The sequence below is a fragment of the Sinocyclocheilus anshuiensis genome, unplaced genomic scaffold, assembly GCF_001515605.1.
Source record: "Sinocyclocheilus anshuiensis isolate Anshui unplaced genomic scaffold, SAMN03320099.WGS_v1.1 scaffold248, whole genome shotgun sequence".
NCBI lineage: Eukaryota > Metazoa > Chordata > Actinopteri > Cypriniformes > Cyprinidae > Sinocyclocheilus > Sinocyclocheilus anshuiensis.
Genome location: NW_015555734.1, coordinates 128,358 through 154,704, shown reverse-complemented (window position 1 = coordinate 154,704; position 26,347 = coordinate 128,358). Strand labels below are relative to the sequence as shown.

Below are 26,347 nucleotides of genomic sequence, written 5' to 3'. Positions count from 1 at the left end.
TGAGAGTACATTTGTTTTATCACATCTTATAATTACCACAAACTTGTTAACACTTGACACTTACCACTGAGAAACGTCCTGCTCCAGTCGTGCTTGCGGATCAGTCTCTTGTCGATCAGCCAGTTCAACCGTTTCATCATCAGACTCCGACTCAAATTGGTAAGGTACAATCGATACCATCTTTTCTATGTATTGACAAGTCTCCAGAGCTGTCATTCTGCAATGGGTGTTTCCTTTCCGACACGCGCTGTATGCGGTAGACCAATCCAGAGCCAATCTCTCTACGGGTCTGGACCAATCATAAAGGACTGTGCCATCTGACCAATCACAGCAGTGAGGGCTCACAGAAAAGGAGGGGTTTAGAGAGACTGATTCTTTGAACTGCTTCGCAGAGTCGTTTACGAATAATTTAGAAATGAGGTCAAATTAAATCTATTTTTTTTAGAAAACTAATGTGTTTTTTGACCTTGCATGCATGTAAACCTGTTTTAGGAGACTCAACCTTAAAAATGGCATTATAGGGGCATTTTAAAGTCTTAAGTTTGTTTTAAAAACTCTGCAGATACCCTGAATAAAGGCAAAAAGCCAAATAAAGAAAACAAACTGTCAGTAGTACGAAACAAAGAAATGAATTAGATAAAGCAGTGGGCTTTTTTTTAGGTGGATAGGGGATAGGTGGGATAGTTTTTTTTTCTTGATAATATCGCTGTTATAGACCTGTTTTCTATTACACAAACCAACTGTATTTATATGAATACCTTACCAAGACAGATATTTTGACTAAGACGTGCACTTAACCGTTCTTGCACGCAGCAAAATTACCATGACAAGTGATCTTTGCAGCACACAAACACATACACGTGTGAGCGTTTGAAGCGACTGCCTTTCAGACAGTATTAAGTACCAAATAGTGTGAAAAAACTGTTTTTGTTTTTAATGTTTTTGATTGATTTAGTGCTGGTCACGTATCAAAGCACTGGTACTTTTAACAGTCTCTATTCTAGAGTTCACTTTGGTACACACATGTAGGGCCTGAGACTGTCCCAGCCTCTCTGGATAATTGAAGATGTTGTTCCAGACATCTACGATGGAATGGTTCGCAGCTGGGGCTCATCCACATAGAGAAAAGCTATTTGAAGTTCGGAAGAAAACACTTAGACCACTTAAATTTGCCTCAGTGTTTAAAAGGCATTGGTTTTTAAGACGCATCATCTGATGCAAATATACAAGAGGTCTGACCGGGCCAATCCGAATCGAAACATGAAGTCAAAAGCAAGTTACAGTAAACATTGTTTTAATAACCGTCTTGATCTGTCGTTCACTGCCGTCGTCTCTCCCCCATCACCCACTCCGCGTTTCTTTCTTTCTTTCTCTGCCTCATTCTCTCTCTCAGGGTTTTGCTGGTGTTTTCTCTGGCTCTCTTTGATGCTAATCAAACCCAGCTGTTGCAACTGCATTCATTTATGTGTGGTTTCTCGTTTGGAAGTCGAACTGTGCAGAATCTCTTTTCTTCTCGTTTTAGACTTCAAAATATCTTGACTATTAAACTTTTAACAGATTTCGTTACCAAAGGGTTTTATTGTCTGTTGTCAGTAAGTTAGCATTTCCTCTGGCGTGCACTGGTTTGGCCTTTGGGTTTCTTTCTGGGACCATGGGACAATCAGTATTGACAGTCTTGGCATTGATTCAACATAATGTCTCATTCATGTCATATCAGCTGCCTATGGGGACTCTGGGAGTTGCAGTGTTTAATGTTGTTCATTGTAGAATTTAGACTCCCAAGTATATTTTGGAAAAGAATGTTTAAACAATCTCTAGATTATGTAATCTTACATGAGTAATACGTCAAATAAACTGTCAATATTCACAGTATGTATTTTCATGCGTTGGGTTTTTTGTTTGACCCCTTTGCACAGTTCTCTACAAAGACCGCCGAGGCAGACACGTCCAGTGAGCTGGCCAAAAAAAGCAAAGAAGTCTTCCGCAAGGAGGTGAGCTTTAGATTCTCTTGGGTTTTTTACCAAATAATTAGCAGTGTGTGTCCGACTCGTCTAACTTCTCAATTTCTCCTGCTTATCTTTTCAGATGTCACAGTTTATTGTGCAATGCCTTAATCCGTACCGCAAACCAGACTGCAAGCTGGGCCGTATCAGTAACACAGAAGACTTCAAACATCTCGCAAGAAAGGTAGGTATCGTGTATGCCTTTATGCTTTTTAAAAATGGACAAGGAACGTTCTTATGTTATTGTTTTATATAATCTTGGTGAATGCTCAGATATATAGATAAGGCTGTTAAAGCACTTACATCCATATGCATGTAGATAGACATCTTTGGGTCACACAGTTTTTTTTGTTGTTTTTTTTCACGTTTATTAAAACTGTATAACGGGAGTAGAGACAGACCTTTTCTTCTGTATTGTGATGTACATCCAAGTGAAATGGATTATCGAAAAGAAAAAAAATGTAAGATGGGGTCTTGGTTCAATCCACTTTGCATTATATGTATCCCTTTAAACTGGAGAAATCTTTGTCTTTGAAATGCATTGTCACTGAAGTCATCGTTGCTGCATCTTTAAAGGCAGAGTAAGTGATTTCTGGTAGCCAATGTTGATATTTGAAATCACCAAAACAAACACGCCCCTACCCCAAAAGGGTCTTGCCTCTATTCTGATAGCTCCGCCCCACATATACGTACGCAACCCAGGCAACGATTAGTTCTGTGAAATGTGTGTGTGTGTGTGTGTGTGTGTGTGTGTGTGTGTCTGTGTGTGTGTCTATCTGCTCACAGCTGACTCATGGGGTGATGAACAAAGAACTGAAGTCTTGCAAGAATCCTGAAGATCTTGAATGCAATGAGAACGTCAAACACAAGACCAAGGAGTACATCAAGAAGTACATGCAGAAGTTTGGCACTGTGTACCGGCCCAAGGAAGACACAGAGCTGGACTAACTAGCCTGAAGCAAACCCAGGAACCTCCTGGCAGCTCATTCCAACTGAACACCTCTGGCCTGAACAGTTTTGGTGCGTCAGAACAGGGCAGCTCGAGCTTGAGTCCTGTTGTTTTGTTCCACTGACCTTCTAACCATGTCCTAAATGCTGCTCTAGGAGGGGGCGTTGCCTGAGCTGTCCTGCACAGGGGACGCTTTTATGATGAGATGAACTGCTGCGGTATGAAGCGCGGAGGACGCAAACCAAGGGTGCTACACAGACTCTTTCCAAGATCTTTTTAGTCTTCTCAAAATTATCTCTAAGGCAAGTCTCATCACTTGGGCGAAGAGGATCATCTTAAACTCTGTTCTAGATGGGGAGAAAAAAAGAATGTGGACCATTAAAATCCTTTTCCCTTGCCACCCCACTCCATTACTGTAGTTGTTACCAAGGGCTTTTGTTAGCTTGCCTGCTCTGCTAAAGGTCCAATCCCTCGCTGATAGTAGTCGAGAAAGAAGGAAGGAGAAATACAGACGCTAAGGATTAGATCTCAGATAAACTACCCACAGAACTAGTCATGTTGGACTCACTGGCCATGGGTCGCCCAGCTCAGCATTGTTTTTATGGATTTTAGACTACAAAATAGAAGTGTGCAGGTCTGTGATCTAACCCCATTTGCCCCTCTCGACTGGGTGAAAGGTTATGTAGCAATGATATTTTATCGAGGTCTTTCACACTGTTTTTACATTAACATTTTTTTTATTCATGTCGTGAAGGCAAATGTGAAGCCCTCCAGGCAGTTTGTAGCTTATTTTTGTGGCCATCATGTAAGGATTGATCAGGTTTACTATCCCATAAGCTCTGGCCGTTAATCAGCTCACCCCACCTTATTAACCTGCATTAAATTTCCAAACATGTATTATATTGCTTTATATGTGAATATATTGAGAGTTAGTTTTTGAGACCATTTGCAGAGACTTGACTGTGGGGGTCCACGTTGTCTTGTGTAAATATGTCTAATTATACCAGACCGGAAAAACGGAATTAGAAGGATACGACTAGGCCCAAGTCCTCCGTCCCGTCGGCACGGCTCTGGTGTTCCTACATCATGGCTCCGTATGTTGGGTTGGGTTTTAAAGGTGAGGGTGTTGTTTCTTTTTCCCTTGCTTTTTCTGTAGAAAGACTTTGGATCTTTTTTATGTACAAATAGGAGTCTTGCCCCACTCCACTGTAAGTACTGTGCAAGCACATTGTCATACTGAGTGTAAAAACATTTTAAGATAAAATAAACTGTTTTCTAAAAAATAAGTCTTGGTTGTCTTGTCACCTTACCTGCGTGAATCGCCGTAGCTCCGGTTGGAATGTTCTTCCGCGGGATGTGTGCAGTTCTGTTTATTAACCGCTAGAGCGCCAAAAGTTACATAGTGCTGCTTTAAGTCCAGCATAGAGAGAAGTCTGTCCATTTATCAGAAGATCCAGTTATGACATTTTGATTAAAAATGATGAGGTCAGAGCTAATTTTAAAGAATGAAACTTACATTGATTAATTGTTCAAAATACGATTATTACAGTTATGAATTTATTAACTATTATTACTATTTATCATTAAGACTAAATTCATTACTTCAGAGTTATGTGCCCTCTAGAAGCTTGCGTTCTGCAAGTGAACGGCGTATTATTGTGCCATCTCAAAGAAGCACAAAATCACTTTCACAGACTTTTTCATTAACTGTTCCCTCCTGGTGGAATGACCTGCCCAACTCAATCCGAGCAGCTGAGTCCTTAACCATCTTCAAGAAACGACTAAAAACACATCTCTTCTATCTTTATTTGACCCTCTAACTCTAGCACTTTCTATTCTATTTTAATTCTACTTTATATTTATCTTTTTTTTATTTAAAAAAAACAAACAAACACTAGCTTTCTATTTTTTTCTATCTACTTGTTATTCTTTGTGTGTGTGTGTATAATATAATATATTTTATTGTCCTCATTTGTAAGTTGCTTTGGATAAAAGCGTCTGCTAAATGTTTAAATCTAATATATATGATTGAGGTTACATCTGATACCTCTAATGGGAAGAACAAAGATGTACAATTTTTGTTTTTTAAACAAAATACAATTATTTTTAGATAATACATTAATCTCTTGTTTTGGCTATACAATATAAAAAAGCCAAATTATCTTTGGAAACAATTATTTTACATCCCCCATTTTAATATGGCTTATAAATGCTAATACATGAAAATGTATAGTTGCCTTTATATTTTAGAAAAAAGCCAATTTAACTTTGAAAAAAAAAAATCTTTATATCATGCTTTTTTAATACACAGTAAATGGTATTAATTCATGAAAATATAGTTCCCTTTATATTTAAGGAAGCAGGTCTCTCAAATGTTTTTTTATCATATGTGGTCATCCTAGGTGAAGTCGGCCAAAGAGGAACCTCATTTCAGAGACTGGTCAAGTTATTTGCATTTCATGAAAGATTATGAAAAAAAAAATTCTTTTTTTTTTTCTTTGAAATAATGTGCTCTGATTATGTACAATATATCTAAGAATGTATATTAAAGTAAATACATGTTGACTCTTTTAAACCCTATGGGGTGACTGCCACCACAGCACAGATCTGGCTCTATTAAATCAAAGAATCTAAAGTGGTGCACTGCTTTCATTAGAGGCTCTTCCAGAACTCAGACTCTCCCGAAACCATCTGAGCAGAGCGGTTTTCCCCTCCCCTCTGCAGAGCCCTTCTTTATGTAGAGCAGAGCTCCCAGGGCCAGGGCATTCCGCTGGGCTGCTCCAGACCGCAGTTAAGCAGCTCCGTCTGGAGTACGTGACGGCATGCAGAGCCACCCAAGTCCCTGCAAACCCTCAGTCACAGAAATCATTAACACATTTCAGCGAGATGTGAACAGAGAGAGTGCTAGGAAATCCACACACCTGAGCTGCAAAACTTTTGTACAATGACAGCAGGGCCAACTGTCTGTTCTACCCATATCCATAAGTGTCTTTTAGAAGTATGGCTGGAGTTTTACCCCTGATTGCTGCCCGAAATGTACAATACGCTGCTATGCTTTGCATTCATTCTCCGCGTCACATAAGGTGACCAGATTTCTGAAATGGAAACCAGGAACATTTCTTAGTTCAGTGGTCAAAATATTATTAAAAACATACCTGTTATTATCTATTAATTAAAAAACTGGGACAATACATATTTGTATGTTTTTTTTTTTTTACTGTATTATATATTATTTGAATACTATGTTATTATAATCAATCATTTTTATGACGTTTGCAAGTCAAACTGACCCTAACTGTTTCAATACAATTAAAAAACTTTTATGTGTATAAGAGTATGTGTATAATGTGAATATGAGAATGTGTATAAGCACACTGTTGTGATCGCCTGTCATTACATAAGAAAATTCTGACTGCCAATAAACTGCTGTTTTTGGTTGGGTGTTGAGTTGGCATTAACACTATTTTGGCTCTCAAAACGGATTTACATTTCTCACAACACTCCCTTTTGCCAAGTTGAGCAATTGGCCCAGAAAAAAACACACAAAACAGCTTCACCGTTTGCTATGGTTTTAAAGTGAAATGCACACAATTTTTTTTAGAGCATGCTGCATGTACAGGAAGGGAAAGAGATGTGTGTATTATTATGAGTAAATCAAAAGAATGAATCGACAACAAGAGCGTAATCAGACCCAGCGGCTCCAGATTTGACTGGGTTAATGGTGCAGAAAAGGCTTTTGAAATGCAAGATATTTTCTGTAATTCCAAGTTCAGAGCTTGTTTTCATTATAACACTGCACCATTATAAATCCTCAGGGTCATAAAATACGATTTATTTTCTCACACAATGTATTATTTATTTTTATTTTTTTTTTAAATACAAAAGATACCTATAAATCAATCTTTCATTATTAAAAAGGACAAACATAAGTGATAGATACATAACATGAATGCTATTAACATGAAAAGCATCTCAGCCCAGAAACCATCAAGTCTCATCTATAACTAAGCACTAACATACAGAATGACCTTAAAATACATACATGGTAGAGTAAACCAGCAAAGCACAAACCTGAGCATTCAAAGTAAAGGCACCAGAGTTTTCCTCTCATATAACTCACAAAAACATAACATTGCTTTTAGGTTGCATTGTTGGTTAAAGTGCAAACCAAGCACTAGTGTGAATGAGACACATTTTTTGTCAAAGAGAATCATTCGCTCAGGCAACTTGACCGTGTATCTGTATATTTCCAAATATACAACTCACTCGTGCAGCCCATTTAGTGGTTTTCCTCTCTGGAAACCATAAAACACCTCACAGTGTTATGTTGCCCTTGATAAAAGCTAAATACTCTATCCAGCTTCGGTATTGACTATTTAAACGGCTGAAGTGCTGAAATATAAATACAAAAGCACAACTGAATCGCATGCATGATGTTTGTGATGCTTGCGTTCCGCATAAATGGAAAACTGTCATTCACGAGGCCGCAGAAATGTTCACGAAATGTCCACGTCTTTGATACCAACCACAGCTGAAGCCACAACCACCCAAAACACTGACAATGAAAATGTTCAGCATGAATGTGTCTCGGAGAAAACAAGAGTTTGTTTTGACACTACAAAGAGGATAGTATGGAGCATAAACTTCCCACAAATACTGGAGGAAACATCTGTCTTGAGCAGAAAATTTTCTGAGGTGATGGAACATCTCAAGCTGTTGAAACAAAATTCGTAAGGGAAACATTATGTTGAATTAAAAACCTTATTATTTCCAATTCTGCTCTTCAAAGTCTTAGTGCAAGGCATTTGAAAATGAGTCAGTTGACGCTCTTCCTCTATGGTTTTAGTGTCTCTTTCACTTTCATGAGGGCGTAAGAAACATATTCAAGTATTCAGACCACTGACACTCCTTGAGAGGGGGCGGTGAGGGCGCTGATGATGTCCGGCCGTTCAATGCGTGCGAGAGCAGAGCAGAGCAGGCCCAATGTGGAGCCTTCCTGTTCGGCCCAATCAGTTAAGAGGGTGTGGATAGGGTCCTGGCCCCATCCAAAGACGTCCACGCGGTCCTGTTCGTAACCAAGTGCGGCTGCCAGCTGCCTCCAGCTTCGATTGTCCCCCTCTGCAAGAAGCCCCTCTACCTCATCCTTCCTGTGGGGCGGCAGGTTCACATAAAGCCGCGTGTCCTGTTTGCTGTCTCGTTTACTGCCTGCCGAGAATATGAGAAAGGGAACAAATAATTACCAATCAACCATTCACACTAAAGCAACCTACAATACACCAAGAGTAGTGGTCGACCGATATATTGCCAAGGCCGATATATCGGCCGATATTTGGCATTTTTTAAATATCGGCATCGGCCGATAAGTTTTCCTGTTTGGCCGATGCATTCGAGGCGGGACTCTTATTTTGATGGGGCTGAGAACGGTAGCGCCTGGGCACACAGTGCTCACATTCTCCCTCTTGTTCACTGTTGTCGTTAACAGTTCTGTCTAAATACGGATAGAAGTCTGTCTAATAATCGGATAGAACGGTTAAACAAAGGGATTAAAATGTATACAAAAAGTCTTATAACGACTGCTTTTATATTATTAGTAATAGAAAGGCAAACATTATAATACTTTCTTGTTTGCCGTCAGCATTCAGCAAATATGCATTTATATCATTTAAACAAATCTTTGAATGTCTAATAAACATCCAATTTCAAAAACCTTGCAAACTTAGTTGGATCCAGTTGTGAGACGTGTGTATCCTGCATGATCGCGTGTTCTGTGACGGTCGGTCCTATGGTCCGTGTAAATTGAATACGGACAGGAGGAGAGTTCAGCTTCACTGGAGATGCGCGATCGACAAACTTTAAACTCGTGATTTTAAATTATGCTGCGCTTTATGCATTTTCCCACTGTCATATTCATGTCATTTTCACTGTGTGCTGTATGTAAAACGAGTGTTAGCTTGGCTTTATTTGAAAAAATATGATTAATGCACACAAACTTCCCAGAATACTGAGTGCCCTGTTGGTTACAGTTTTTACTTCCATTTTAATTATATTTTTATTAAATATGTATTTATATGTGAAAATACTTTGTCATCTAAAGTATAAGTATGTTTATTTAACACATTTATTTTTTAATAAATTTTCAAATGATTTCAAATTTCTTAAATATGAATTAAAATACATAAAATTATATCGGCTTTATATCGGCCACCAGCCACCCTGCTTTCCAAGATATCGGCATCGGCTGTCAAAAAACCAATATCGGTCGACCACTAACCACGAGTGACAATACTTCCAGGTATTCCAAACATTCAACGCAACCAGTGTAGTCCAATTCACAAACAAATGACTCTTATGAGCCAGTTCTTTTAATGAACAGTTCAAAAAGATGAATGAATAGTACAAATTACTCATATGAATCAGTACTTTTAACAAACAGTTCAAAAAGACAAATGAATAAAACAAATGACTCTTAAGAGCTGGTTCTTTAAATGAACAGTTAAAAATGTCGAATGAATGGTACAAATGATGCTTATGAGATGGTTCTTTAAATGAAAAGTTCAAAAAGACAAATGAATAGTAGAAATTACTCAGCCCCAGACATCTGTGTTTAAGCCGTTCTCTCATACCTTTGCTAGGCTGGCTTTCCTGAAGGCTGTGAGAGTCCAGGAACACGCCACTGTCGCTGTGTAATTTCTCTCCTTCCCCGACATTATTCAACTCGCCAACCCGTGCTTTCACCAGAGCCTGCTTCTGCTGACATGACTTCCAGCTGGACACATACCAAATCACACGTTTATCATCAAACAAAAAACAACAAGAATAATATTTCACTACACAGACACGTTATGGTATTCCATATCTTACATACACAAGTAGAATGAATTTGTCTGTAAATCATGTGTACAACCTCATAAAGCATATTTTTCTTCTTTAAATTGCTGCACGATCTCACCATTTGTAGGCGACGTAGAGCAGGAGGCCGAGCACCACTGCAGCCAGTACAGACACGTAGACAAGGATGTTGTTGTTGTTGTTGTTACCCCCTTGGTCCTGTGGAGTGAGTCGAGGGGATTCAGACCCTGGTGCTGGACTGCTTCTGTTCTCTGTTTCCTCATTCAGAGTCGGCCATCGTGGGTATTCACGCGGACCATCAGAACCAGATGGACGGGACAGGATGTTGAGATCTTTTACTGCAAAAAAAAAGCAACAGAATTGGTCATTTTGAACTGCCTTTATAAACATTAAAGTTTTCAAAAACAATAAACTTTTGATCTCTCTCTCTCTCTCTCTCTCTCTCTCTCTATATATATATATATATACATGAGTCTGTACTCTGTAGTTGTGCTTTATAAATTCAAACTCATTAGACTCACATTAGTTCTGACTAGACCAGGGGTGTCCAAACTCGGTCCTGGAGGGCCGGTGTCCTGAAGAGTTTAGCTCCAGCCCCAATTAAACACACCTGAAGCAGCTAATCAAGCTCTTATAGGCATACTAGAAACTTAAAGGCAGGTGTGTTGAGGCAAGTTGGAGCTAAACTCTGCAGGACACCGGCCCTCCAGGACCGAGTTTGGGCATCCCTGGACTAGACATATGAAGCACACTCAACTACACCCTGAAGCACTTAAACACCTAGACTGCAAAAAAAGGAAATGCTCTTTTTAGCTTTCACATGAAACCCACATCTGACACACATCTGCTGTGAGGCTGATTAACACATCATCAGTGGGCGCAGGCACAGCTGACAGACTAAATGCCAGATCGAAATGTTGAACAGTGTGGAATGGTCAAGAGGATTCATGCCCCCAACCTCCATCCTGAAATAGATCATGCAGGCCACCCCACACACACTATCACACAGATGCGTGCATTCTTTTGTCCACTCACTCTCTCACACACCCCACAGGCTGCCTGTGTGCACCAAACACTCGGAGTGGCTGCCCTGACCTCGGCAGGTCGAGTGCTCTAACTGGTGTCTCCACTCTACAGAGAACAGAGGGCAACGTGGGATGCGACCCACTAGCCAGCTGGTTAACCTCCAAACCGATTTAACACACCTCAGGGCAAATCCATTAAAGATGTGGCACTTTAGACTAAAAAACGTTTAAAACATGATACATTTGATTGTTTAGAGATTAGACAAAATCTGTGTAAAGTGTTTATCTTCTTAATCTGATCATGACTGGATTGTTGCTAAGCTCACTGAAGAATAAGAAGAACATTTGAAGTCAAAGCGAGAGCTGCATTTTCTTAAAAGCTTCTCTCTGACTGAACACAGGTGTCTGCCACATGTTAACAATCTAACCATACACACTCACAGATGCATAAATGTTATTATATATAGCTTGGCACAAACTTCATCCAAGACACACATGCATCTCGGGTTACGTTCACACAGTCAGTGTTTGGAATTGACAACCGTATTTACTAACAGGTGTGTCAAATCAAAGACAATTAAAAGGGTCCAAGTTACAGAAAAGGAAACTTCTTTTCAAATTCTAGTTCAAAAAGCATGGGCCAAGTTCTGAGAAAGAAATTCATGCTTTTTATTCATCTGGGTTTTTAAAACATACAATTTTTAACAAGCTTAAATTTAATGTGAAAAAAAATAATGAACAATTTCTCTTTACACCTTGAATACATGTGAGTGTACACATGAATTATTATTTTCAAAAATGTTTTAAAATCAATATATATACAGTGGGTACGGAAAGTATTCAGACCCCCTTCATATATATATATATATATGTGTGTGTGTGCATGTATACTTGGTTACAATGACACTAATAGTTCTTATTTCTGCCAGGAATGCAAAATCAATCGGGAGTTAATGATATTTTGAATAGAATAACGAGACACAAACCTGTAAATATTCAATTGCGTTTGCTTCCATTTATTTTTGATCAGTGCTTTGCTACACAACATACAAACTTTTCCTCCAAAAGTGCGCACATTATGTATTCACACGTTTACCTCATATTTCTTTAAATAGAATAGAACCATCATTTCTTAATGACTCGCAGAAAGACGATTCTCTGCCGATCCGTCAATATTGCGTGATCATGTTGCATTATTTTACTTGCTGATGTTTTAAAAAATATTTTATATTTTAGCATCACCCAGGGGGATATTATAAAAATAATTCAGCAGAGGCAGGGATGCATAGACCAGAATATATATATATATATATTTAAATCTTAACCAACTTTTTCATATTATAAAAAGGTAAAATAAAAAAAGTTTTTTTGTGCTGGTTGAACTGCATGACTTTGCTGGTCACACGACATGACTTTCATTTGACAGACAAACTTTTTAAAAATATTTTAAATATAATATTTCAAATTCAACTGTTTCACTGTTTTTCCTAGGAAATAAAAGATTAAGCTGAATTACTAAGATTTCCTTTTTTTAAATGTCATCCCTTTAATAAAGCTATAATAAAGCTATAAATAGCTATAATAATTTAATTGTGATTTAATAAAATGTGATTTTCATTCATTCATTCATTTAAAAAGCTCCAGGTTTGCTGTGCTTGTTTGTAGGGCTGCATAACTTGACTAAAATGTTGTGATTATTTATCAGTATGACTATAAATAATAATAATAATATGTTTTATTATTACTGAATAAAACCATTAAACAAAATAAGAACTATTGTAATATTTCACTGTAAAATTACAAATAGAGTGTTTCAGAAACACGCAGCGCAAAAAATGTAATTACATCACAGCCTTATCAAGATTTTGGTTTTATTTTGGATAAACATGCCCTACAGTTGTATGCTGCTCCATCATACACCCAAGAGAATTTACCTAAACGCACACTAGAATACAATGACCATCACTCTCACCCATGCAGACGGTGTCAGAGTCCGGCAGGCAGGGTCTGATCTCCACCTCGTCATCACTACAACGTGAGCAGGGCACGCAGGGTTTCCTGTCACTCCTCTCCTTTGAGTAAGTCCCTGGTTTACACCGCTCACATACGGTATTTCCCAGCGGCCCACAGGCCCGAACCACTCCGCTTCCATGCCCACACATGCTACAGGCCGCGCACAGCCCACTTGTGCTGTTACCATCCCGCCACAGGAAGAAATGTTCACCGCAATCACACTGGGTATCCTGAGTGGGCGTGCAGCGTGCCAGTTCAGGAATACCGACGGGGCAGCGGGCGCACAGACGACAGGCTAAAAGACTCTCAGAGTCTGAGAACGACACACCTAGGAGAGATTTAAAGTGATTTTTATCAATAAAACAGAAATAAACATTGGAAAAACAACAATATTCTCAGCTAGGCATTTATTCCAATTAAAAACGAAAACTTATGTTTTGAAAACACTCACCATCTTGACACGGCTGACACTTGGTGTCTTCCTGACCATAGCTGTTTGCCAAACCAGTGCCCGCAGCACACATGCTGTAACATTCTCCTGTTTTTGTAAACTGCTCGCTGGTACAGACCTTACCAAACGCCACCTGCAAAACACACAAGCACGTCAAATTCATATTAATGTTAATAATTACATGCAATTTGTAGCATAATTTTGCTCTTAGTAACCTAAAAGACAATACTAGGACAAAAAATGACTTTTAAGAGTTTTCTATCCCTCTCAGTCTCAATATATAACAGAAACATGAAGTATAGTATACTTGTCAAAATATAAAAAAAGCAGTCAAATATCAAAAGTTTGTCTTTTAATGGCAAAAAAGACTTAATAACAAAGTATTGAAAATGTATAATTTAACTTACAAGGTTTGTCTACAAAGGAGTGAAAAATGTTCAAATATTCCATTTAATGTCAAAGAATGTTACATAAAAAGGTTTATACACAAGTTTTTTTTTTAACAAAATCTGTAATTTTCTGTTGTTGTCTAGATCAGTGTTTCCCAACCGGGGTGCTGTCTGTCGAGAGCAGGGGTGCCGTGTAAATAAATCAGAATTTTTTTAAATATTTTTAAATTGCTAAAATGTTCAAAAAAGCATCTATTATATAATATACATTTCTGATGTCGCCAATAATTAGAGATGCACTGAAATTTCGGCTGCCGAAAATTAGCTCACCACTCAGGTTTCACTTTCACGTGGTGTGACGCTCTGCGTATTATCCCGCTCTATGTGTGTGCGCTCCGCTCAGTCGCTCCACTCGTATACCGTTCATGCTCATCGGAACAGCAAAGTCCACTCAAAAATTGAGCCGACAGGAAACATCGATGCAGTACAGAAAAGAGCATCTATTATATAATATACATTTCTGATGTCGCCAATAATTAGAGATGCACTGAAATTTCGGCTGCCGAAAATTAGCTCACCACTCAGGTTTCACTTTCACGTGGTGTGACGCTCTGCGTATTATCCCGCTCTATGTGTGTGCGCTCCGCTCAGTCGCTCCACTCGTATACCGTTCATGCTCATCGGAACAGCAAAGTCCACTCAAAAATTGAGCCGACAGGAAACATCGATGCAGTACAGTATTGTTTCTGTCTGCAATAGCCCTACTGTGTTGTAACATGGTGTGGTATATGGGCAACTCTGGTAACGCTGCCCTCTCATTCATTGATCTGCTAACCGCTATGTTATGCTCACGTGTTCTGATAATAATAGCTTTCTAGGACTAAACATTATTTGGATAATTGGTAAAAAAAAAAAAATTATTATAAAAAATGTTAAATATCTTAACCCTACTGTTAGACCTACCTGAAAAACTAAAAAGCAATTTATTTAATTCGAAGGCCTGTCGTTATTTTTTTATTTGTGCTATCATTATTAATTTCTTTATTTGTTCTTATTTTATTACTGACTGCTTACTTGTCATTTTTTATTCAATTCAAAGTTTGAAATCAAGCTATCTCGTGCTACTGCACCAAAATTACCCCACTGTAAAATAAAAAAAACACTGAGTGAGCAAAAATTTGTTAGATCGTTATAATGGTAATTAAATAATGTTTACATATGTATAAAATCCTACATTAAAATCTGTCATATAAATTGGTCTCTTCATTAGAAATTAGCCTACTGATTGCCACCATTGATGGACAACATTTTTTAATAATATAAAAAATATCTGTATGACATTATATTCTGCAGTTCTTCCCTGTTGTACCGAATATCTATACTTTTCAAATTATCATATCGAAGTTAGAAATTCAAATATTGTGACAAAATTAATTTTGTAGGGTGCCACAAGTTTGTTAAAATTTCCAAAGGGTGCCGCGACTAAAAAAAGGTTGGGAAACACTGGTCTAGATGTAGCAAAACTCCTATGGATGTAGCAGAAATCATTGTGCCTGTGTCATGTTTACATTTTCTTCTATCACTGGCAACTGAGCTTGAAATCAGGATTAGGCATAAAATAATGTCATACATGTAAAAATCAGCTGAGAATTGTACAAATAGTTGTAACCTGGCTCAGAGGAAGATAGGAATCGTGTCTTTGTGGCAGTTTTTTCTGGTGATTAAGGAAAAATACAAGAATTCTTCACCTCACAAATGGCTGTCAAAAAACAAAAATGCTCTGAGTGAGAAAGGGTGACTTGCTAGAGCAAAACAGACACTATTTTTGGAATCAGCACCCCAAAATTAATAAGAAACAAGGATGTGATTTCATGATGCGGAGTGGTGTTATAGGTACAAATTACAAAGTTCTAAACAATATAAGTCTGATTCACATTCAAAAAGAGCGGCTTCATGAATCCACAGCTTTTAATTTGAAGGAGAACTTGCCATATCATGTAGTACACATATTGACATATGTGGGACACTATGTTCTAACACAAACACATTTCCCTGTGATTTTGCATTAAATGGGGTTTCGGCATTTTAATTGCACAGTGTTTCCTGTGAGAGCCTGAAGTGAGTTTCAAGAGTCCTTGTGACTTTACCACTCCAATTTGAGTGTAAATAGTGACTGAGTGTAACAACACACCCTTTCATACAACTATAACAAAACAAAATCATAAATGAGTGAGGCAGACCATCATTAAGGGATGTTTAAAAAGACTCCTTGTTCATGGAAATGGAACATTATGTGTATTAGCACCCATTTCAAACAGACGTATGTATCAGCAGTGGGGACACCGGTGCAGCTTGAGACCTCAGGGGAGGGTGTGATGTGTGTGTGCGTCTGTTTGAGTAGGAGAGAAGACTTTGATGTCCCCCTCAGCTCTGCAGGTGTGATAGAGGAGGTCAGTTCTGCGGCATCTTAAACATGCATATGTTTAGGAAAATTACCCCTCACACACCCACTCCGCTTCACAACTACCCCCTGGGGCCCTGACAAGAGCCAACAGATGCCTAACATGTAAAGCTCCTCCAAAGAGGGAAAGCAAAACCCACACAGCCTCTCTGATGTCTCTCTCTTCTCCTCTCTAGTTCTCTGTTGGGACGAGAGCGTGTGTAAACCTGTTGAACGAGTGCACACGCTCATAATCTCATAGAAACACTAATACACATTTGTACACAGCTGCCCACAGGGCAACAACCTTCACTTTGTAAGTAAAAAGAGCAGCTTCTTTCTGCATTTCAGCCACACCAGCTTGCTGCTGATACACCTTTTCATGGTTTATAAAGATTTGAGAAACTAAATATTCAATATTGAAAGGGACCAAATTTAAACATTGAAGAATCTGCCATATAAAATGCCCAAATTGATAGACCACAAACTAGAATATTGGGAAGTCCATGGTAGTTACAGTAATAGACAAATAAAATAAAATAAAATAAAAAAGGTTAGCCCAATAAATTATACACATCAAAAGTTTGGGTTCAGTAAGATTGTTGTTTTGAAAGAAAGTAATACTTTTATTCAGCAAGGATGCATTAAATTAACCAAAAGTAAAAGTAAAGGCATTCAGAATGTTACAGAAGACTGTTTCAAATAAATGCTGTTCTTTTGAACTTTCTATTCATCAAAGAATCCTAAAATAAATGTATTATGGTTTTCTACAAAAAATATTGTAATATGATGCTAAAAATTCAGCTTTGCATCACAGGAATAAATTATATTCTAAAATATATTAAAATAGAAAACTGTTATTTAAATTGTATGTACTTTAATAATATTTCACAATATGACTTTTTTGTTATTTGATATTTGACAAATAATTGAATGTAATTTTAACTCAAATAATCATTGAATAATATATATATATATATATATATATATATTCATGTAAAAAATACAAATAAAACTTGGAAAGGAAGAGAAGGCACAGATAGAGAGAAATTTCTGAGCAGTAGCTGGGGGCGTGGGGGGGGGGACTTAACATCCTCAATAACAATATCTCACCATATAATTTGTACCTAAGTCTAGCTAAATAGAATGTACAAAGTGCAAACAAATGACATATCACCTATACACATTTGGGTAGAGGCAGGAATGTATAGCTCCGAGGAGGGGAGGGTGGGGGCATAAACACTACAGACACTTCCAGCCTAAGTGCTGATTCCACATAATGCAGAGAGATAATGCATTTGAATGACGCCACTTCACACAAAACATCTTTGATCTACCCAAACATCTCGTTCCCTCCTTTGAGGGACAATGTCAGTCTGGATGCCACATTTACTGTTGACCGCTTCCTACAATGTAGGTCAAACCCTCCCCATACACACATGCTTGCTGAATGATGGGATCTTTCGTAAAGACACAGTTCACCCAAAAATGAAAATTAACTTCTTGTTCCAAATGTATGACTTTCTTTTGCAGAACACGAAAGAAGAAGTTTTGAAGAATGTCTCAACTGTTTGTGTTCATTCAATGAAAGTCAGAAGTGTCCAAAACCATTTCAAAATATGTTTCGTGTGATACACAGAATAAACAAAGCCAGGTTTGGAACGACATGAAAGTGAGTAAATGATCACAGAATTTCTGTTTTAGGTAAACTGTCCCTTTAAGGCAAGACACTACAGACAAAAAAAAAATGTTTGTTTTTTTTCATGCTCTGGTCAGTGTTGAGATTTTGGCATATTTTGCTTTTATAACATGTCTTTGTTCAGACTAGTTGAAAGAAAACATCCAAATAATTTTATTGCACTTTATCTATTTGCATCTGTAGATTTCATTTACAATCCATATTTTAAAGGCAGTCTTCTCAAAATGAACACAGAGGGGTTTGTTCATATATGATTCGCCTGATTTTATTCCTAAAGGTGATTTTTTTTCTGGCCGATGACAATATTTTTCTGATTTATGGAGTGATCAAATAAAATAGCCAAAATCCCATCTGTAAAAACTTTAATATGTCAACAAAACGAAATTTTGAATTTTTAACACTGCTTTATCCAATATTCAGGTTTCTGTTCTGGAAAATTTATGTAAATCAGTGCATATTTAATGCCATTAATGTAACATTTCAGAAAACGTAATGTTATCAGTCAACTAAGGAAGTATGGTGATATCTATTAGTTATTTATATTTATGTATTTTTTTTACCCTACTCACCTGGGTTGTCTTGCCTTAAGTCCAATGCTGTACAATATAATCTATGAGCACATGTGTGCTGCCCATGAGTGAGTTTGGAAAGAGTATGATGAAAACATGAAAGGATCCATGAGCCCCAGGAGGCAACAGTGATTGACCCCTCACCCCCACCAACCAAACATACAACCAAAGACATCCACTGATTGAGCTAGAGACTGACCCCTATCTTATCTCACTGCAGCCAACAGCAGCAGAAGCTACGCTTCACAAAAGAGTCAGAACACATTAAACAGCAGGCTAAACATGGCCTCAGGCCTGTAGAACTTCAAGATCATTTACAAAAGTGTCAGTTTGCCGCCGGAGACAGTGGGCTTCTCTATCAAAATGAGTAGGGAACAAGAGAGAGGGAAGTCAAAAAAAACAACAACAAAAAAAACGAGGTTGTGAGTTCAAGAGGAAACCGCGATTCTGCCCGCACCGAAAGAAGTAAAGTGATGTGGCTAAATAGAAAGTCAAATTACTGAGCTGCAAATTCTACACCCTTGCTCTCCACAGACCAAGAGAAAATGATGATAATTACAATGCCCCGGATATCCCGGGCCCCAGCAGTACTTAAGCTGTGGTTGCCTATCAACCAACAGACATGGGGGGGGGGCTGGTCTGCTGCTATCCCTGGCTCCCCCACAGACTGTTTGAACACACCAGGAGACACGGATCTGGATCAGGCCAGTAGCATTTAATGCATTAACTACCACTGACCTGAAAAGAGTGCACAATCATCAAGCAAAAATGTTCAATTTTTGCATTTTGTGTAACAAGTGTGTAACTGTCAGAACAGACAAACCAGTTGTTTTATGATTAACTGTTTTAATTTGGAGTGACAAAGCAGCCTTTTATTTTGGTGTTCGGTTTAACGGGAATAAATCACAAGGCCATTTGGCTCTGTGTTGACATCTGCAGGGCATAATTTATCATTTGGAAAACATGATGAGATTTTCCATTTGGATGCAAAAAACTCAACAATTTATACTCGCTGTGAACACTCGCTGTGGAGGATATTACACTGAATGAGTGTGATAATAAACACCACAGTTGTGCTATCCACATCCTAAGAGACAAAAGGTGTTATTTTCCTGTCTTCGACTACTTTACTTTTGTGTCAGGCAATATCCAGCATTTATTAAAAACTAAGGAAAAGGAACATCTTATCCACACAAGTACCAAAAAAGAACTTTCTGCATAGTACAACACGCTTGCAAAAAAACTACAATTATATACTGAATCCCCAACAGACTAATATGCAAGTTCAACACATTCTGAACGGGGAGTGTTATAACACAGTTGAGCTGTAACACCTTCAGTTTAACCAGTTAGAAACAAGCTTTTGAAGTAAGAAAGTAAACTTTTATGTCAGACTTATTTAATTTTTGAATATGTTAAAGAATGCTAATTGAAACAGGTGTCATCTGAATCGGGTTCTCCTGATTAATGTGATACTTGTAACACTATCCAATGTATTTCTATATGCTACACTTGCCAAAATAGTGTCTCGGTCTGTTATGTTTTTAGAGACATTAGCTTATGTTTTTATTTGTTTCAGAATTTATTTGACTTTTTTTTATTTTTTTGAATTAAAATGTCCTACACGTCTCAATTAAATTGTTTAAAATGAAATGAGGGTGACCGTTTAATTATTTTGAACAAGTAAATGTGATTACCACAATAAACTTTATTAGTGTTACAAAGAGTAGTTTGCAACAACAGCACACTTTTTGTACTTTACATTAACAGACATTAAATAAGTTGTGGATTACTAAAGTACTTCAGTTCGAAGCAGATATATAGCCTACTATATACTACTGAATAGCTACTATATCAAAATGTGAGATACATAGCTAAAAAAAAAATACTTTACAGACGTTAAAGCAAAAAGTGTTACAACACTCCCTGGGCTCCTGTTCTTATAAAAAAAAGTAACTGGAAAGACTCAGTAACGTTGGAAAATATGAACAGAGAAAAGTATGTGTTTACAGCCATCCAAACTCAAAAAACGAAACGAGTTTACGAGTTTAAATGTCATATAATATTGTAAAGCAGAATAATAACTCACCTTTACGGCCAAGGTATACAAACAGAGTTGAAGTGCTGCCATTGCTCCCTTCATCTTCAGGACTTTTCCTCAGTGTTTGAGATTTAAAGCAACGAGTCTCTTGCGCTCAAAACCCACTGAAGTTCATAACCACAAAGAAGACATCTACAGCCCCTGTCCAAAGTGTTTGGCACTCTCTTCCATAGATATGAAAGGTCTTCTTCTCACACAAGCGTTTTTTTTCTTCTTCGAGACTTCCAGTGGAAAACGGTATGAATCGCTTTTACAGTAAATAGACCTACATATAATCCTTGTATGAAGCTTTAAAACATTAATTCATCATCTCTCTTCTTTCTCTACAGACAAATCTGCTAGTTAGTGCTGATCCTTCTTCACTCAATCGATGCCGTGGCCGCTGCGGTCAGCGTTGACCGAATGGCTTTTTCTGAAGGGGATGGACATAAACCCCAGATCAACGCGCGGGGGTGCACGCAGCGCCTCACTGGAGCTCTGTGATTGGACAGACTGGCGCGTGGTGGAGGGAAGCTGAACATGCCGTTCTTGTGGGAAAATAATTCTGTATCATAGTGCTTATTTATTACATGGCCATATCAGCAATAAAAAAAGACCAGTGTTACTCAAATATTTTTAAATATTTTATTGCCAGTTTTTTTTTTTTAATTAAAGTTCTCTTACACAACAATAACTGCAGTAACTGAAATGTTGGACGGACACTGTGGTTACCATGGTTTATTTCTGGCCTAAAAATATTAGAACAGACTGAAACCCCATTTTGCCCAGTCGAGGCTTCAGTTGGGAATTTGAGATAAAAAGAGACACAGCAGTGGCTTCAGTTTTCAGGTCTGAGGGGGTTTTGAGTAACGTTGTAAAACTCAGCATGGGGTCAGTTCAGACTTCAGAGAGAAACAAATGGAGACTTCCCTCGCATACAATGATTAGAGCGCTTCAAAGAATGGCCGAGAACAAGCGGGATAGAGTAAAGAAGAGATGGTGTTCAATTAATTCGTCGCTGATTCGTTTCGCTTTTTCCTTTCGTTCATGGTGTCAACAGGCCTTAAAGGGATAGTTCACCCAAAAATTAAAATTCTGTCATCATTTACTCATCCTCATGTCGTTCCAAATCTGTATGAGTTGCTTTCTTATGTTGAACATAAAAGAAGATATTTTGAAGATTGCTGGTAATCAAACAGTTGGTGGTTACCATTGACTTCCATAGTAGGAAAAAAAATACTATGGAAGTCAATGGCAACCACCAACTGTTTGATTACCAGCAATCTTCAAAATATCTTCTTTTATGTTCAACATAAGAAAGCAACTCATACAGGTTTGGAACGACATGAGGACGAGTAAATGATGACAGCATTTTCATTTTTGGTTGAACTATCCCTTTAATGACTGAATGACTGAAACTGTGAGTATATAGGGAACTGCTAGAGTAAATATAAAGCACTTCTTTATTGAAGTAGCCCTGAGAATATTTCATTCTCGTTCTTTCTATCTTTGCTGACAGTTTGTTAATTTTTTTTTAATGTCGACTTTAAGAATTAGATAGGTCTATTAGCTAAACCTCAAAACTTTTGACCGATTAACATGGCAGCCAGTTTCCCCTAAAATAACGCAGTTTCTGTAGGAATAACTGGAGTTTAATAAACATGATCAAATTATCTAACATAAAATTAAAATAGATGCACATATGAAAGGGTGGTTTTGGGGACTAAAGTCTAAATAATAGAGCTGGATTTATTCATAAAACAGTACATGAAAAGTACTCAGAGGAACTACTATCCCCCAATTGTAAGTCGCTTTGGATAAAAGCGCCTGCAAAATGACTAAATGTAAATGTAAAAGTAAACTACTACGCCTCCAAGATTACAAAGTGGGGATCTGGTGGGCATTTTACTATCCCATGAGGCCATGCAAAAAAAATAAAAAATAACAATTTTAATAACAGTTTGAATTCTATGAGTCTTCACCACAACTACAATAATAACGATACAGAGGAGTGATGTTGGTAGAATGCCTTCAGAACAGTTTTTCCAGCTGATGAATGATAAAAACATTGACAGCCCATCAGAATCTCTCAAACTTTAAAGAGCTCAAGCAATTAAAGCGATAGACACATGTAATAAACAGATAATAAACGGAACATTATTTTACAATGAAGTGGACGCTAATGTAGTTATCGTTCTTGGTGTGAATGGGCCTAAACAAGCCAAAAATAGGTCCACACTTAATGCCAGTTCACACTGAGGATGATAACTATAAAGTTTTTACTATCGTTTGAATTTTACGAGAATAGTGAAGTCCACACCACAGCTGTAGCAATAATGATACAGACAAACAATTTAATTGGAATCACGTTCAGAAGGATTTCCCGCCCCCCCCCCAGCTGATAAACAATAAAAACATTGACAGCCATTCAGAATCCAGAAGAGTCTGAGCATTTAAAACAGCAGACGACCTGACAAAACCGCAATGTGCTTATAATAAACAGAACATTACTGTTCACGGGTGTGGGCAAAATAGTAATGTCTAATAGATAATACAGTTATCACTACAGTTTGTGAACGGTTTTTTATGAATTAAACACTTGTCAACACCCATGTCAGTGGGTCTTGAGTCATTAACACGTTTTTACAGTTCACAATCTCTAGTTCGTGGTCAACAGAAAACTGCAGGGACAAAACTATAAACCCTCCAGAATTGCAAAGACTTTGGCAAGCTGTTACCAAAGTGTGAATTTGCAGATCGCAGCAAAGAAATAATACAACTTTGATGGGAGATGATTCCACGGCCTGACAACACAGAGACAGGATAAGGGGGTTGGGGAGACTGGAGGGCTTTGTGGTTGTTTGCAGGTTGTTGTGGTTCAGGAACTACCCAACAACAAGTGATTGTCAGGGTGTTTTAACCCCCGTCCCTCCCCCGTCTCTTCTTTTTGGGGGTGAGGGGGCATGCCTAGTTCTACTAAGAGCAAGGTGTCAAGCCCTCCTCCCATTGTTAGCCACACAGAGCAGAGCAGAACTGCCACCATAATCAGCACGTCCCATCTCCTCTCTGCCCCGCTGCATGTAGAGACTGGAAGAGGCGCATTCCATCCCTCCATGCCAGAGCCGACCCCCCCCTTCCCGTCGTCCACTCAAACGTACCCCTTGGGGTGTTTATGGGTCAGCCAACAGGATGCTCGGCCCATTGAGAGATCAAAGGATTCCCGGTTCAGATAAATGTGGTGTAACTGTGACCTCTTCAACTCTAATAGGGTTTAACACGTCAGGACAGGAGGAGGGAATAAAAGGCTGAGACGTCAGAGAGAAACAGAGACTCGATTTGAGAAAGGAAAAGACATATACAACCTTAATTTAAGCATCTTGGAGTCAAATTGAAGAGGGAACAAAACGATGTAAGATCAATTATGACACAAATGTTTAGGTTTACTTTTTTAGGGGGGAAAAAGTAACTATAATAATTAACTTCATCTTGCTCAATTTATCAGAAAACAGGGCTTCATATGTTCAATTTGCAACACAGGTAATTGTATCTTGATTTAAGAACATTTACATATTTGTATTAGAAAACAAAACAAAAATACTGAGGAAGATTAGTCCTTTTTTTTTTTTTTTTACAGTGCATGGAATATTTAATGCCATGATGCTATGAATTTAAGATCTTCTGCTCCAATTTAGGACCTATTTAGGCCTCAATTTGTGGAAGGGCAGATCAAGATTTTAAGACCTTTTTAAAACCTGCATACTTTAAAAATGGCCATATTTTAGAAATAGGCATTAAAAAAAGAACAAAAATGACTACAATAAAATCTATAACAGTATCTCAATTAAACTAAAATAACACTGATGAAAAGTCACAACTCAAGTCAATTTATACAGACTGATATATTTAATTTAAAGAAACCATATACATTTACACAATCACATCACTCACTCAAACTGGCTGTGAAACATAAATGGGCAGTATGCGTTCAACAGAAATGGCTGTTTACATCTCTTTTGAAACCATTATTTGTTCGAACAGACATGAAGCTTACCATAATTCATCCTATTCGACATCATAGTTACTGCATAACAAGGATCGTGGCGTGGTTTAGACGCAAGTATTTCATAAAAACAGGACCTAATCTCTTATGGCTTCAGTTTTCCAACAAAAATGAAACTTTATCATTAGGTCTTCAAGACTAAACTCAAACAAGAGTGTGTGTGCAGGGGTTTGTGCATGTGTAGCGGAGAAACACAGTAAAAAATGAGTGATCGTGACACAGAGGACAATGTTATATTGAAGGAATAATTCACTGAAGAAAATAAAAACTCTGTCATCATTTACTCCCCCTCATGTCGTTCCAAACCTGCATGAATTTTTTTCCTTTATGGAACACAAAAAGAGGATTTAGAAGATTCATTCTGGTTGCTCTCATTCATGCAATTAAAACAAATGCTGACTAAAGCGTCAAAAGAACCAGATAAAAAAATGATCCATACTGCTCTATATTTCACTTCTGAACTCATACGGTAGCTTTGACTGCGGAATTTTGAGTCATTAATCATGAACATGAACAAATCGTTCTTTTGAGTTGGAACTTTGCAATGAATAATCTCATTCACAAAGCCTGAATGATTCGTTCATGAATCAAACTGACTCGGTGTTCTGGTCACAGCAGTTAACAGCTCACCTGAGGGGAAGAATTTGAGCAAATAACACCTTAAATATAAGTTTATTACTCACACGAATGACTTCAGAAAACTTGCAAGTTGTATGGACAACTTTTATGGTGCTTTTGTGTCCAAAAGACTCAGTGTTCATTCACTGTAGTTCAGCAATCAGCACAATTACTTGTGTTCAACAGAAGAAAGAAAGTCATACGAGTTTAAAACAACACAAAGGTGAGTAAATACTGGGAAAAATATATATAATTTCCAGGTGAACTATTCCTTTAAACAGTGTATAACTGCTGGCTGTTGTGCTCGGTGCTTCCCTTTGTCTCTGCTGGCTTTGCTATCCAGCGCAGAGCAGAAGAATTAACGCAACCATCCCAGAGAAGCCAGCAAGATGTGTCCTCTACTCTCTCACCCCAATACCCATGTGTCGCACAGACACCACTCACGCAGCACAGCCTTCAAAGCATTCAGTGCGAGAGGGGAAGAAAAAAAAAACATCTAGACAAACAATTCCAATGGGAACATAGACAGAATTGTGGCCCCAGCCAACAAACACATTCACAGGACAATTAAGACTATCTGGTTTATGGTTCACATATTACAAATAGTTCCATAATTACAGTGAAGAACAGAAGAGGCACTTTGCAGAGTTAAAAATGGATAAAATTCCTGTTAAGATTTAGATTTTCGGTAGATGAGTTTATAAGCATAGCACATTAAGCAGCATGTAAGGATGTGCTGAAACCATATCGCAACTATTATATGAAAAGAAGCCAAAAGCACTTTTATATCAAATGCAATTTATGCCCATTTTAGAAGTGCTGCCCTACAGTGGAAGAACACACACGTAAATGCACTCATTGTCTTATTCACGTTTAAGAGTATTTTTGTAATGGCTGTACAAATCCATGGCAGGAAAGGCACTTCCTTTTTATAATGTATAACAGGATATGAAAGATTTACACAGTGCCAGAAAGATAAAGGTGTGCCAATATTGAAAAAGCGGTTTTGATCAGCAGGGCCTAATTAAGTAAACAGATAGCTCACCCCAAAATGAAGATTTTGTGATCATTTAATCGTCGTCATGTTGTTCCTAAATCTTATTACAAAAGAAGATTTAAAAAAAAAAATCTCTGTTTCTCTAACCATAAAATGCATTTTTGGATCCTATTGAATTGAAACAAAAACTATATATATATATATA

The 26,347-nt window shown here is 37.8% G+C and overlaps 2 protein-coding genes across 3 annotated transcripts in view; one reads left to right on the top strand and one right to left on the bottom strand.

Moving 5' to 3' along the window:
- Positions 1-4,238, top strand: part of LOC107673014 (histone-lysine N-methyltransferase SETD2-like) — a 26,192-nt gene extending 21,954 nt beyond the window's left edge. For both annotated transcript variants that reach the window (XM_016466418.1, XM_016466417.1), the window contains 3 exons: positions 1,917-1,991; positions 2,086-2,187; positions 2,790-4,238. In XM_016466418.1, the coding sequence (XP_016321904.1) occupies positions 1,917-1,991; positions 2,086-2,187; positions 2,790-2,951 (339 nt within the window). In that variant the 3' untranslated portion in view covers positions 2,952-4,238. The remainder of the gene's footprint in view (positions 1-1,916; positions 1,992-2,085; positions 2,188-2,789) is intronic.
- Positions 4,239-6,381: 2,143 nt separating this feature from the next.
- LOC107673039 (tumor necrosis factor receptor superfamily member 16-like) lies at positions 6,382-20,874 on the bottom strand. The gene is made up of 6 exons (XM_016466468.1): positions 20,477-20,874; positions 13,291-13,423; positions 12,799-13,167; positions 9,902-10,139; positions 9,576-9,718; positions 6,382-8,157 (listed from the first exon to the last, which is right to left on the bottom strand). The coding sequence occupies exons 1-6, from the start codon at positions 20,528-20,530 to the stop codon at positions 7,844-7,846; spliced, it is 1,251 nt and encodes a 416-aa protein (XP_016321954.1). The 5' UTR covers positions 20,531-20,874; the 3' UTR covers positions 6,382-7,843.
- Between the last annotated feature and the right edge of the window lie 5,473 nt (positions 20,875-26,347).

Bases quoted from the DNA above. Each gene is read 5' to 3' on its own strand.
- LOC107673039 (XM_016466468.1), bottom strand. From the start codon at position 20,530: ATGAAGGGAGCAATGGCAGCACTTCAACTCTGTTTGTATACCTTGGCC. The intron at 10,140-12,798 runs GTGAGAGTGATG...TTTTTTTTGCAG, and splicing joins CTCTGACACCGTCTGCATGG to TAAAAGATCTCAACATCCTG. The intron at 8,158-9,575 runs GTATGAGAGAAC...TATTCTCGGCAG, and splicing joins GGAAAGCCAGCCTAGCAAAG to GCAGTAAACGAGACAGCAAA.